The 13,685-nt window shown below is 45.0% G+C and overlaps 1 protein-coding gene across 1 annotated transcript in view; it reads right to left on the reverse strand.

Moving 5' to 3' along the window:
- heatr5b (HEAT repeat containing 5B) overlaps window positions 1-13,685 on the reverse strand; it is a 128,376-nt gene that overhangs the window by 109,331 nt on the left and 5,360 nt on the right. The window contains exons 2-4 of the mRNA XM_072559147.1: window positions 10,887-11,104; window positions 9,291-9,502; window positions 6,136-6,244 (exon numbers count right to left, since the gene is read on the reverse strand). Coding sequence (XP_072415248.1) covers window positions 6,136-6,244; window positions 9,291-9,502; window positions 10,887-11,012 — 447 coding nt within the window. The 5' untranslated portion in view covers window positions 11,013-11,104. The remainder of the gene's footprint in view (window positions 1-6,135; window positions 6,245-9,290; window positions 9,503-10,886; window positions 11,105-13,685) is intronic.

The raw sequence follows: 13,685 nt of genomic DNA on the forward strand, positions 1-13,685 counted from the left end.
GTTGACTATCTCTTATCAAATTATTCCTTTCTAGATGATAATAAATCCTCTCTCTTACAATCCTTTTCAAAACTTTGCCCACAACACAAGTAAGGCTCACTGGTCTATAACTTCCAGGGTTGTCTCTACTCCCCTTCTCGAGGAAGGGACAACATTTGCTATCCCCCAGTCTTCTGGCACTATTCCTGTCGTGAATGATGATATATCGATCAAAGCCAAAGGGTCTGCAATCCCTAGTTTCCCAGAGAATCCTAGGATAAATCCCATCTGGTTTAGGGGACTTAAATATTTTCATTTATTTCAGAATTGCTAACACCTCCTCCATATGATCCTCAACCCCATCTAGCCTCAGTCTGTATCCCAGTATTCTCCTCCACAACATTGTCTTTTTCCTGTGTGAATACTGACGATAAATCTTCATTTAGTGCTTCCCCTAACTCCACGCACAACTTCCCACAACTGTCCTTGACTGGCCCCAAGCTAGTTATTCTTTGCTGGAAATGCCACCAGAATCTTTGGAAATGGCTAAAATTCAATTGAAAATGAAGCAGCTTCAGTTAGAGGCAAAAGGAAAAGAAAGGAAAAAAGAAATAAAGCATTTGAATTACGATTAAAAGCAGAGGAAAGGGAGAAAGAGAGGGAGATTGAACTTCAGAAATTGGCACTTAGGAAAACTGGCTTAAAAGAATGGAGGCGAAGGTAGAAGGTAAGCTTAATGAGGAAGATAGTGAGGATGTGTAAACCTATTCCAGTCAAAAGCTTGGTGGGGTTCTGTTTAAATATGTCCAAGCATTGCTTAAACTTGACGAGAAGAATTTAGAAGGCTTTTTCATCTCATTTGAAAAGGTGGCTAAACAAATGAAGTGGCCAGTGATCATATGAGTTTTGTTAATGCAAGCAAAAGTATTGTGGTTCTGTTCGCCAAGCTGAGAATGTGTGTTGCAGACGTTTCGTCCCCTATCTGGGTGATATCCTCAGTGCTTGGGAGCCTCCTGTGAAGCGCTTCTGTGATCTTTCCTCCGGCATTTGTAGTGGTTTGAATTTGCTGCTTCCGGTTGTCAGTTCCAGCTCTTACAGACTGGATTATTTTGGAGTTCAAAAATTCCCTCCCTGAGGTAGTGAAAACATATGTGGAAGAGGAGGGTTAAGACAGCAATATTAGCAGCTGAAATGGCTGATGATTATGAGTTGGTCCATAAGTCAAAGTTTGGCTTCCAACATCAATTTCAATCCAGGAGGGTGGAAATTCGGGAAAAGAAAAATCCTCATGTGCTAAGGGAAAAGTAGATCTCAGTGAAGATCATAATGATAACTTACCACAGGGTAAAAAGGAAACCCATGAAGGGGAAAGAGAAGTTAAAAAGCTCCGGCGTTTTCACTACAATAAAGTAGGCCGCATGAAATCAGTGTTGATGGGTTAGGAAAAGCACTGGGAAGCCAGATTTAGGAGAACAGGATAAGCCAGTGAATTTTGTTGGAGTGGTAAAGGAAAGCACAGTGGAGTGGTAAAGGAGGCTAAAAAGCTGCACCAGAATGTACAACCTGGTCAGAGGTTGGTTAAGGAGGAAGTGCCAGAACTTTTAAAATCATTTACTTGCAATGGTAAGGTTTATTCGCATAGGCCAGGAGCAGCAGGTAAAGCCATTACAATATTGAGGGATATAGGATCATGTCAATCCTTGAGAGATGAGGAGACATGTAATTCAGAAGGAATATGCCATAAAAAGTGCTTGTATGCAGAATCGATGGTGAGACAAGAAGTCCTCAATTATGTAGAATGAGATTAGAGCGTGCAGTGAAAGGTGGAGAAGCAGTGGTAGGAGTATTGGAAGAACTCTTGGCTCCATTAATACAATATATCCTTTGTAATGATATAGCCAGGTCACAGGTAGGAATGCTGCCGACTGTGGTTGAAAAGCTAGTGGAAAATTAGGCAACTGAGGTATTACAGGAAGCGTTTTTTGGGATTTTTCCTGACAGTGTGGTAACATGGTAACAAGGTCACAAAGCTACCAGTTTAAACAGAAGGAGAAATCAGAGTACAAATAAGAAAGTTGAAGTAGAATTATCAGACACCATATGATTGAGACGAAACAGGAACAGGTGGAGAACAACGTGGATATCTTTAGTTCAGACAAATTAACTAAGTTACAACAGAAAGATGAAAAACTGAAGCAATTGTATCACAAAGCATATGAGGAAGAATAATCTGAATGTATCCCTGAGTGCTACTATCTTAAAATGATGTCTTAATGAGGAAATGGAGACCATCACATATTCAGGCAGATGATTAATGGACAGAGATTCATTAAGTAGTATTACCAGTGGGTGTTGTAGGTAAGGCAAGAACTCCCAGTAGGATTTCACTTAGGGTCAAGAAAAACACAAGCTAAAAATACAAAAATATTTTTGCTGTCTTGGACTGCACAAGAATGTAGTTGAATTTTGACAGACACGTCAGGTAATTGGAGAACCACAGACAGTAATAAAACCCCCACTTCAATACCCATTCTTGCATTTGAGGAACCTTTTACAAGAGTCTTAATTATTTGCATAGGATCCCTACTTAAAATGAAAGGTGGGAATCAGAATTTGTTAACAATATTGGATGTGTCCACTAGATTTTCAGAGGCCATTCCCTTACACAATATCACAGCTAAAAGGATTATAGAAGAGTTACTCAAATCTTTTACTAGATACGAACTACCCATAGAGATACAAGGGTCAAGGGTCAAATGTTACATCAAAATTATTCAAGGTGGTTATGGACAGCACAGGAATAAAACAATTCAAATCCACTCTGTACCATTCAGAATCGCAGGGAGGGCTAGAAAGGTGGCATCAGATATTAAAGACTATGTTGTGGCCTTACAGTCAAGATTATCCAGATGATTGGGATAAAAGAATTCAGTTTGTACTTTTTTCCATTAGAGGTGCACCAAATGAATTGACCAAATTCAGTCCATTTGAATTAGTGTTTGGGCATGAAGTGAGAGAACCACTAAACTTAATGGAGAAGAAATTGGTGAATCAGAATTCAAAGACCACATATTTGGACTGTATGTCAAATTTTAGGAAACGGTAAAATAGAACAGGGGGGTTAGCTAGACAGCATTTAAAAATATCACAGCATAATACGATGAAACAGAAACTAAACAAGAAATCAAACTCTCACAATTTTGCTCTCGAAGATAAAGTGGTAGTATTACTTCCAGTGATAGGTAAACCTTTAAAAGCAAGATTTAGCAAACCCTATCAAATCAAAAGGAGATTGAGTGAGGTGTAAATTTGATAAGGACTCCAGATAAAAGAAATCTCAGTGTGTCACATGGATATGCTCAAAAGATTTTAGCAGGGAAGGAAAGCAAAAGGAGAATGCAATACTGGTGACAACACAGAGGATAGAACAAAATTCAGAGGATTCGTAATTAGATATTCCTCAAATTAAATTGGACAATGAGGAAGTTGTCAAAAATTGGTTAAGTTATTGAGTTACCTTCTCGAGGAAAATTGAAATGACATGAAAGAGTTATTGTTATCACATTGGGAAATATTCTGGGAACTAACCTAATTATGCATGATGTAGATGTAGGGGAAATGCTGTTCCAATTACACAACATCCTTATAGATCTAACTCTCTAAAGTTGGTACATGCTCAAAAAGAGATTGAATGCATGCTCCTAGACAACATAATCAAAGTGAGTTGCAGTGACTGGAGCTCATCCATTGTAATGGTGCCAAAACCAGATGGTACCCAATGATTATGTGCGGATTATCGCAGTTACAAAGTCTGATTCAGATCTGATTCCATGTTTGGAAGGGTGCATTGAAAATGTGGGACAAGCAACTTATATTTCTAAGCTGGACTTACTCAGAGAATACTGGCAGGTACCTATATCTGATATAGCAAATACAATTTTGGGTTTACTAACATTGAATGGATTGTCACAATTTCAATTCATGCCAATTGCAATGAAAAACGCACCAGCCACATTTCAAAGACTAACCAATAAAGTCATTTCCGGATTACCCAATTGAGTGGTTTACATCGATGACCTGGTAATTTTTAGTCACACATGACAGGAATATTTGCAGCATTTATGAGAATTATTCAATCGACTTCAGGAGGCAGACTTGGTGATAAACCTTGCTAACAGTGAATTTACCTAAGCGCAAGTCACCTTCCTGGGCCATGTTACCGGACATGGACAAATGACCCCATTGAATGTAAAAACAACAGGAATTGGGGAGTTTCCCATACCATCGGCAAAGAGAGCAGTACTACAATGCCTGGGATTGAGTGGGTTCTATTGGAAAATTCGAATTTTAGCAGTATGGCTGCTCCACTCACTGAATTACTACTGAAACTACTTGCATTTCTTTAGACGGCAGACTGTCAAAAAGCATTTGACAGCCTGAAAGTTGTCTTTACCACTGCCCAGTACTGGCCATACCCGATTACACAAAGCCCTTCAAGGTGGCTATCGATGCGAGTGATGTGGGTGTCGGTGCTGTACTCTTACAAGACAACGATGAGAAAATAGAAAGACCTATTGGATATTTCTCCAGGAAATTGAACATTCATCAACACAAATATTCGACAATTGAGAGGGAGACTTTGAGCTTGGTGTTGGCATTACAACATTTAGGTTGCCAGTAATCTGTCTGAAACAATCAAGTATATTGATCATGACCCATTAAGTTGAAAAACTGAGGCGTTTGGTGGCAGCAGTAAACAGACTGAAATAGAGTGTTTGCAAGGTTATAGTTGATGTATATGTATTGCAATGTCCTAGCAGGGTAAGACTAAGCAGTTTCAAAATGAGGCCATCTTTGTTTATTGATGGTTCTTCTTTTTAGGGGAGGGGAGATGTGATGATGCTACCCCTTTAACAAGGTTATTTTAACCTTGATGTTTTTCAAGAAGGGTAGTAAAGACAGGGGTGCTGATATAGCTGGACGTGCTACTTTAAACAACAGCAGGGGAGTAGCCAGCTCTCCCAGTTCAGGTCTTTTCCTAGTTTGGTTTGTTTTAGCAGGAAGTCAGAAACTGCTGATAGCAGAGAAGCTGCTACAGTGAAAAGAGGTTCCATGCGTCACCAGATGTTCCTTGCCTGAACTTTCTCTTTGCAATCTCTCCTGCCTGTAAGTACCTGTGTTTGAATTTACCTTTTGCCAAGGGATATGTTTATGGGATATTGCAGGGATTGAAGTAGCTCCCTCATTAAGTTGTGATATTAAGTCAGTCGGGTTTTCAAATGAGTTATACCAAATTCTGTTTTCTTTTGTTTGTGTTTCAACTGCAGTGTTTAAGTAAATTCGGTTTTGTGTAAAGGTGAGTGGTTTGACCAGCTGCATCACTCCTGGAATATCCACTTTACATCTGCCTTTTTAAAAAAATAAAGTTAGAGTATGGGCTACCTTCTTAAAATGTTTTGAGGGGGTGTGTCCTGGTCCATAACAACAGTCACAAGCCAAAAGCAATCTTTAACACTGAGACTAACCAGTAGTTGTAAAGTAAATGTGACTACGTTCCTGCACTGAACTCCTTTGTTAATGGGACTGAACTTCCTTCAGTTACAGGCTACATTGCAATGTGTCATTTGGGCAACATGCTGGTGTGCATGGCTGAAAGGAGGAAAGGGGAGTGAATAATTCAGAAAACTCTGCTACACTCGTCTGTACGCTACAGATCCTATCCATGCTCAGGGTAAGGGCTGTCATCCTATTTGGCCAGCTGTACAGCAAAGCACTTTATGGCACTTGGATGCAACCCACTGATAAAAGGAACATTGATTCAACCAACTTATTCCAGGTCACAGTTAGTCTTCTGCAACGTTACATTGCCTGACTACAAGTCCACCAAAATATCGTGACCTTGCCAAAATTTGGAACACTAACTCTACATGACATTGCTAACATTTTTGCTTATAGTTGCATTAACTGTATCCTTGCCTATGCTTGATTTAAAATGTTTATACATCAGCACAGATGGATTTTAAGCAGCAGACGACTCCTGAAGACAGTATAATTCCTTCCTACTCAATATTCCAACTAACGAGGCTTCGCTCTGAAAACTTGTACACCACGTAAATCCCACACCACCCACATGGTATTTATAAGCATACGGCTTACCTCTGCGCTTTTCAGGGCCTTTAAAAGATTGCTGACAGTTTCAGGAAAGGAGCTACCCAATATTCGGCCCATCTTCTCATAAAATGCTCCAATGCAGGCCACAGCCGCCCTGTCGACACCAAAACACAGCATGAATAATCTTATTTTCTCACATACATAAGAGGCAGGAGCAGACCGCTCAGTCTTTCCAACATGTTTCACCAGTCAATTGGCCCATTGTTGATCCGTGTCTTAACCCCATCTATCTGCAATGGACCCATATCCTTTAATACCTTTACTGAATTAAAAAAAATTCTGTGTACCTTTCCATTTGACAGGGCACCCTTCCCAAACCTTTCTGGAGACAGGAAAAAAAAAAGGTGGTGGTGGCGGTGAATGCACACACAATAGGAATCGAGTAGAGAAGACTCAGAGACAGCAAGCAAACAACAAGTTCCAGATTTCCACTGTCTCTTCATGTGAATTAGAGTTCCCTCACATTAAAATTACAGCAATACATTCAAGATTGAAAGTTATGTGTTCTCGCTCTGATTCTCCCACCAGAGGAAATAGCTTCTCTCATGCTACATCATCAAATCTGTGAAGAATCTTAATACATAGCAATTTGGTCACCTCTTAAATTTTTCATACTTGAGGGATTAAAAGTACAGTTTATGCAATCTATCCTCATAATTTAATCCCTTTAATAATTTAATATGGCAACTGTGAAAGGAAACATACAGATGAAAACTAAACAATTTTGAGAGCAACTGAAATGATGTAAGGTGAAGCATAAGAGTAAAAGGCTACATCAAGCCCTAGATGTGAATAATAGGACAGAGAAAGGAAGGGAAAGAAGCTGGAGATACACAATTGGGAAAGGAGAGAGAAATGAAGTACAGTAGACATCGACAAGGGAAAGTTATGTTGGAAACACAACAGGGAGAGGAAACCAACGGTAACCAAAAAATATAAATATGGGGAATGGGTTGCATTACTCTTCAAAAATAGTGGGAATGTGTGCAGTGAGGAAGATGCAAAGCGACTTCAAAAAAATTTGGACAGACTGTGAGTGAGCAGATGTAATATAGCAAAGAAAAATGTAAAGTTGTCAACTATGGCACGAAAAACCAATAGGCAGATTTGTTCTTATAATGTGGAGATGTACAGATGGACCTGGGTGGCCTCGTCAATAAATCAAAGGTGGCTAACATGCAGGTGGGCAAGCTACTAGAAAGACTAATGAAATGTTAGCTTTAATTGTAAGAGGGGTTGAGTACAGGAGTCACAAGGTCTTGTTTCAATTGGGCAGGAGCTTGGTTAGACCACACCTGGAACATTGAATACAGTTTTGGTCTCCTTCTCTCAGGAAAGATATTATTGCCATCCAGATAATGCCATGAATGTTCACCAGACGTGTTCCTGAATTGTCCTCTAGAGTTTTGAAGAATGAGAGGTAATCTCATTGAAATGTACAATATACTTAAACGGGATAGAAAGAGCAGATGGAGGCAAGACTTTGTTTTCTTTTCGCTGTCTACCCAGATGTGTTATCACATACAACTCAGTGACCTTCCCACCACCAAAACCATTGACGTTTTCAAAAAAAAACTAATAACCACAAGTAGAAATACCACGTAGCCAATTAAGCATTTACAAGCAAAGCACATTATGGGTAATGCAAACCATCAAAGACAGGAATGAGGTGGGGGTGGCAGGCGGGACATGCTGGGAGGTTAGGGAGAGTGGGCAGGGACTAGACCAAAATGGAGCAGGGGGAGAGGCAAGATTTTATTGCATGTTATGGGATCTAAAATCAGGAGGCACAATTTAAAAATATAAGGGTGCCACTTTCGACTGAGAGTATTATGAATATCTTTACTCAGGAAGGCTGAGAATCTTTGGAATTTGCAATGTTAGCAGGTTGTGGAAGCTTGAATTTTTTGAGTATATTTAAAAATGGAGATTGACAGATTTCAACAGACCAATGATGTCAAGCAATATGGGTATAATGTGAGGGAAAAAGACTCAAAAGTACTTAATCAGTCATAATCAGAGTGGCAGAGCAGGCTCAAGGACTACCCCATCTCCATATTTCTAAACTCTTGCAAAGGTTTTTGGGGAATGTGAGCAAACAGCAAGAAAGAAGCTAGCAGAAGTCTTTAAAAATTATGCTCAGAGTTAGAAAACATTCTGCTTGGTCCTACTCTGGGTTTGTTTCTGTCCATTAAAAGGCATTCAGGCCATTAAATCTATACCACTGCTTCCCTCCAGATGTCTGCAAGCCTTCTACTCACTCACTTTAAAAATGTCTTCCATCATTTTACAAAAATAAAATCAAACTAAGTTTGGGTCAACAGATGGAAAACTTGCCGAATTTCCTGAAATTCCTCCCAGGATGCACCTAAGCCTCAGCATTTTTATTAGAAAAAGTGAAGCCAATGGGATTGGTTACAAAATTGGCTAAGGGACAGAAAGCAAATAGTGGGAGTGATTTTTTTAGACAGGAGGTAAGTGCACAATACAACAGTATTCCACAGAGATCAATGTTCAGACCACATGGGTATGTGTAGATAAATCTTCAAAAGTGACAGAAGGTAAGAAGGTTGTTTAAAAAAGCATACAGAATCCTTGACTTTATAAACAGGGAGGTAAAAACAATGACTGCAGATGCTGGAAACCAAATACTGGATTAGTGGTGCTGCAAGAGCACAGCAGTTCAGGCAGCATCCAACGAGCAGCGAAATCGACGTTTCGGGCAAAAGCCCTTCATCAGGAATAAAGGGGGGGGACACAGTACAGAAGCAAAGTAGTTATGCCAAGTCTTCGTAATGCATTTTATGAAGACATTATAAAATTAATCCTAATTGGAGTATTGTGGAAAATTTATTATTTTCTTTGGACAAATTATTTGCCAATTTTTCATTCGAAGAGTCTCACGCCGATATGTTTAATGGAGGTAAAACTTCTCAGGTTGCTGGCATCACTAGCAATTTTCAAATGGCAATTCATGTGATCTTTCAAAGTGGTGCACAGGCAGTACAGACCAATTGGCCTTAAGCTGTGATGTAAGATTTCATACAATCTCCACAGTTAGCTCTTGCACAGACTTACGTACTTCATTTAAATTAGTCACATCAGCTATACCATATGTTTTCTCCTTGACTTGCACTTACAATTTGGTAGGCAGGTAAGAAGATGTGTCATCCTTATTCTTGATGATGTCGTTACACTTATCCAAAGTTTGGAAGACTGTGAAGGTATCCCCAATGCTGTAGAGGGTAGCAAGATTCTTAGCCAACAGCTTGCGTGTGGGAGGGCCTGATGAGCTGCTTATTAGATCAGTTAGCTGTTCTACCAGTTTCTTTTGCTTTTCTTTCACATCCACCTGACGCCACCAAGCAGGAATAAATAAAAAAAAGGAAATACAAATCAGTTGAGATTGAGAAGTAATATTTAAGGATAAATTAAATTCTTATATTATTGACCTGTTTGGTGATAAATGCAGCTGAGCTGTTTCATTTTACAACAAACTGACACTTCCCATCCTTGTACTTATGGAGTCACCCAGGGATCTCCCTCATCTTCCTCCTTATGCTGATCTTTCAGAATATTATGAGGTCAACTTCTAAACACATTCTTGATACCCAATTCCTCTTCTTCAGATTTATGTCAAGACTGTCTGTCTGACATCAGACCATAGATAAGTCACAATTTTCTCTGACAGCGCAGGAAGACTGATATTTGGGTCCTGCCATTAAGTCATCTCCCTTGTTACTGACTACATCCTTTCTTTGGCTGCAAACTCTTGATGCCCATTTAACATAGGGCAGAGTTTCAAATCTCATGTCACTGAGCAAGAATGTTTTCCCTTTTCGGGGTAATATTGCCAGTCAGCACCTTTACCTGAGTGCCCCTGCTGATCAAACTCTGCGACAGTAACCCATTACTTTAATGTTGTCTCCATTAACTTCCAATTCTCCCCATATGCTCCAACTTACCCAAACACTTCCATGTGTGAACTGGTCTCTTAAATGCATCACCCCTGTCCTATACCATACCAAGCACCTCAATGTTTAAAACCTTCACCTTCTACTCTAAGCTCTCATTTACCCCTTCACCCATGCATCTCTTCCAGATCCTTTGGTCATCTGATGCTGACTTATTGGGCAATAACTGCCATTTCCCCTTTACTATTACCAAAGAAGCTTCCAATCCCAGAAGCCTACAACAATATCATTGCAGCCTGAAGACAAAATACAGAAAATTATTCAGCTGGGCAGACATGTGTGTAATCTGGAGCATAGTGGAGAAGGGATAAAGGAACCAGTCGAACGATTCCTCAATTCAGGGAATGATAGTATAGTGGTTTCACTTTTATTGGCCTGGCACTTGACTTGATATCTTCCTTTCCATTACACAATTCTGTATCCTCTTTGAACTTGTAGGAATATACTTCCAGATTGACACCTACTTAAAAATCGTAATCAATTATTTTACTAGAAATGCTATTGCACACAAGGGGTGGAGAGTATGGTGCTGGAAAAGCACAGCAAGACAGACAGCATCAGAGGAGCAGGAGAATTGATGTTTCGGGCATACTAATGAAGGGCACCACACTCTTGACTCTGATCTCCATGAATTGCAGTTCTTACTTTCTCCTGTACACTAAAATGCCAACGAGTCAAGCATCTTCGTCTAGTTCAACCTGTTCTTTAGCCTTTTTCGGACATGAAACACTCAAACACTGAATAATTCAGACTTTTACTCACCTTATTCGCAGCCACAAGCACTTTGTCTAAGAATCGTAGCCATTCAAAGATAAACACAGGCCTCTTTGCCTCAGTTATCTGTGCCAGAGCTTCTTCATTTAACAGTAAGCTGTGGGCTAGCTCCATTCCACTCAATTTTCTGGGGCGAGCCCACAAGTAAATAGAAATCAGCAGACTGAGGATTCAGCCTCTCGTAACAATCCAGGGTTACAATTCAGCTCTGTTTAAAAAAAACATTTATTTAGATCAGTATTACACAAATGACAAATTACACTATGCTTATTCAGGAAGTACAATTTCAAAAATTAAGCATGCGGTGCGAAGAGTGACCAGACTAGATATTTTCGAACAAAAAAAATTATGACACACTGTTGGGGCAGGCGGGCCTTAAACCCATATCCCTGGGCCTTAAACCCACTCCCCCTGGAGTAGTGGGGGGAGGGGTTGGGGGGAGGGGTTGGAGGGGAGGGGAGGGGAGGGGAGGGGTTGGGGGGGAGGGGAGGGGTTGGGGGGGAGGGGAGGGGGGAGAAGAGTGGGGGGGGGGGAGAAGAGTGGGGGGGGGGAGAAGAGTGGGGGGGAGGAGAAGAGTGGGGGGGAGGAGAAGAGTGGGGGGGAGGAGAAGAGTGGGGGGAGGAGAAGAGTGGGGGGGAGGAGAAGAGTGGGGGGGAGGAGAAGAGTGGGGGGGAGGAGAAGAGTGGGGGGGAGGAGAAGAGTGGGGGGGGAGGAGAAGAGTGGGGGGGGAGGAGAAGAGTGGGGGGGAGGAGAAGAGTGGGGGGGGAGGAGAAGAGTGGGGGGGAGGAGAAGAGTGGGGGGGAGGAGAAGAGTGGGGGGGAGGAGAAGAGTGGGGGGGAGGAGAAGAGTGGGGGGGAGGAGAAGAGTGGGGGGGGAGGAGAAGAGTGGGGGGGAGGAGAAGAGTGGGGGGGAGGAGAAGAGTGGGGGGGAGGAGAAGAGTGGGGGGGAGGAGAAGAGTGGGGGGGAGGAGAAGAGTGGGGGGGAGGAGAAGAGTGGGGGGGAGGAGAAGAGTGGGGGGGAGGAGAAGAGTGGGGGGGAGGAGAAGAGTGGGGGGGAGGAGAAGAGTGGGGGGGAGGAGAAGAGTGGGGGGGAGGAGAAGAGTGGGGGGGGAGGGGGGGGAGAGAGAGTGGGGGGGAGGAGAAGAGTGGGGGGGAGGAGAAGAGTGGGGGGGAGGAGAAGAGTGGGGGGGAGGAGAAGAGTGGGGGGGAGGAGAAGAGTGGGGGGGAGGAGAAGAGTGGGGGGGAGGAGAAGAGTGGGGGGGAGGAGAAGAGTGGGGGGGAGGAGAAGAGTGGGGGGGAGGAGAAGAGTGGGGGGGAGGAGAAGAGTGGGGGGGAGGAGAAGAGTGGGGGGGAGGAGAAGAGTGGGGGGGAGGAGAAGAGTGGGGGGGAGGAGAAGAGTGGGGGGGAGGAGAAGAGTGGGGGGGAGGAGAAGAGTGGGGGGGAGGAGAAGAGTGGGGGGGAGGAGAAGAGTGGGGGGGAGGAGAAGAGTGGGGGGGAGGAGAAGAGTGGGGGGGAGGAGAAGAGTGGGGGGGAGGAGAAGAGTGGGGGGGAGGAGAAGAGTGGGGGGGAGGAGAAGAGTGGGGGGGAGGAGAAGAGTGGGGGGGAGGAGAAGAGTGGGGGGGAGGAGAAGAGTGGGGGGGAGGAGAAGAGTGGGGGGGAGGAGAAGAGTGGGGGGGAGGAGAAGAGTGGGGGGGAGGAGAAGAGTGGGGGGAGGAGAAGAGTGGGGGGGAGGAGAAGAGTGGGGGGGAGGAGAAGAGTGGGGGGGAGGAGAAGAGTGGGGGGGAGGAGAAGAGTGGGGGGGAGGAGAAGAGTGGGGGGGAGGAGAAGAGTGGGGGGGAGGAGAAGAGTGGGGGGGAGGAGAAGAGTGGGGGGGAGGAGAAGAGTGGGGGGGAGGAGAAGAGTGGGGGGGAGGAGAAGAGTGGGGGGGAGGAGAAGAGTGGGGGGGAGGAGAAGAGTGGGGGGGAGGAGAAGAGTGGGGGGGAGGAGAAGAGTGGGGGGGAGGAGAAGAGTGGGGGGGAGGAGAAGAGTGGGGGGGAGGAGAAGAGTGGGGGGGAGGAGAAGAGTGGGGGGGAGGAGAAGAGTGGGGGGGAGGAGAAGAGTGGGGGGGAGGAGAAGAGTGGGGGGGAGGAGAAGAGTGGGGGGGAGGAGAAGAGTGGGGGGGAGGAGAAGAGTGGGGGGGAGGAGAAGAGTGGGGGGGAGGAGAAGAGTGGGGGGAGGAGAAGAGTGGGGGGGAGGAGAAGAGTGGGGGGGAGGAGAAGAGTGGGGGGGAGGAGAAGAGTGGGGGGGAGGAGAAGAGTGGGGGGGAGGAGAAGAGTGGGGGGGAGGAGAGAGTGGGGGGGAGGAGAAGAGTGGGGGGGAGGAGAAGAGTGGGGGGGGGAGGAGTGGGGGGGGAGGAGTGGGGGGGGGCGGAGTGGGGGGGGGGGCGGAGTGGGGGGGGCGGAGTGGGGGGGGCGGAGTGGGGGGGCGGAGTGGGGGGGGCGGAGTGGGGGGGGCGGAGTGGGGGGGGGCGGAGTGGGGGGGCGGAGTGGGGGGGCGGAGTGGGGGGGCGGAGTGGGGGCGGTGCGGAAGGGTGAGGGGGAGAGCGGGGAGGGTGAGGGGGAGAGCGGGGAGGGTGAGGGGGGTGCGGGGAGGGTGAGGGGGGTGCGGGGAGGGTGAGGGGGGTGCGGGGAGGGTGAGGGGGGGTGAGGGGGGGTGCGGGGAGGGTGAGGGGGGGTGCGGGGAGGGGGAGGGTGAGGGGGGGGAGGGTGAGGGGGGTGTGCGGGGAGGGTAGGGGGAGGGTGAGGGGGGT

This window comes from Chiloscyllium punctatum, chromosome 3 (assembly GCF_047496795.1).
Source record: "Chiloscyllium punctatum isolate Juve2018m chromosome 3, sChiPun1.3, whole genome shotgun sequence".
In the NCBI taxonomy this organism is placed as follows: Eukaryota; Metazoa; Chordata; class Chondrichthyes; order Orectolobiformes; family Hemiscylliidae; genus Chiloscyllium; species Chiloscyllium punctatum.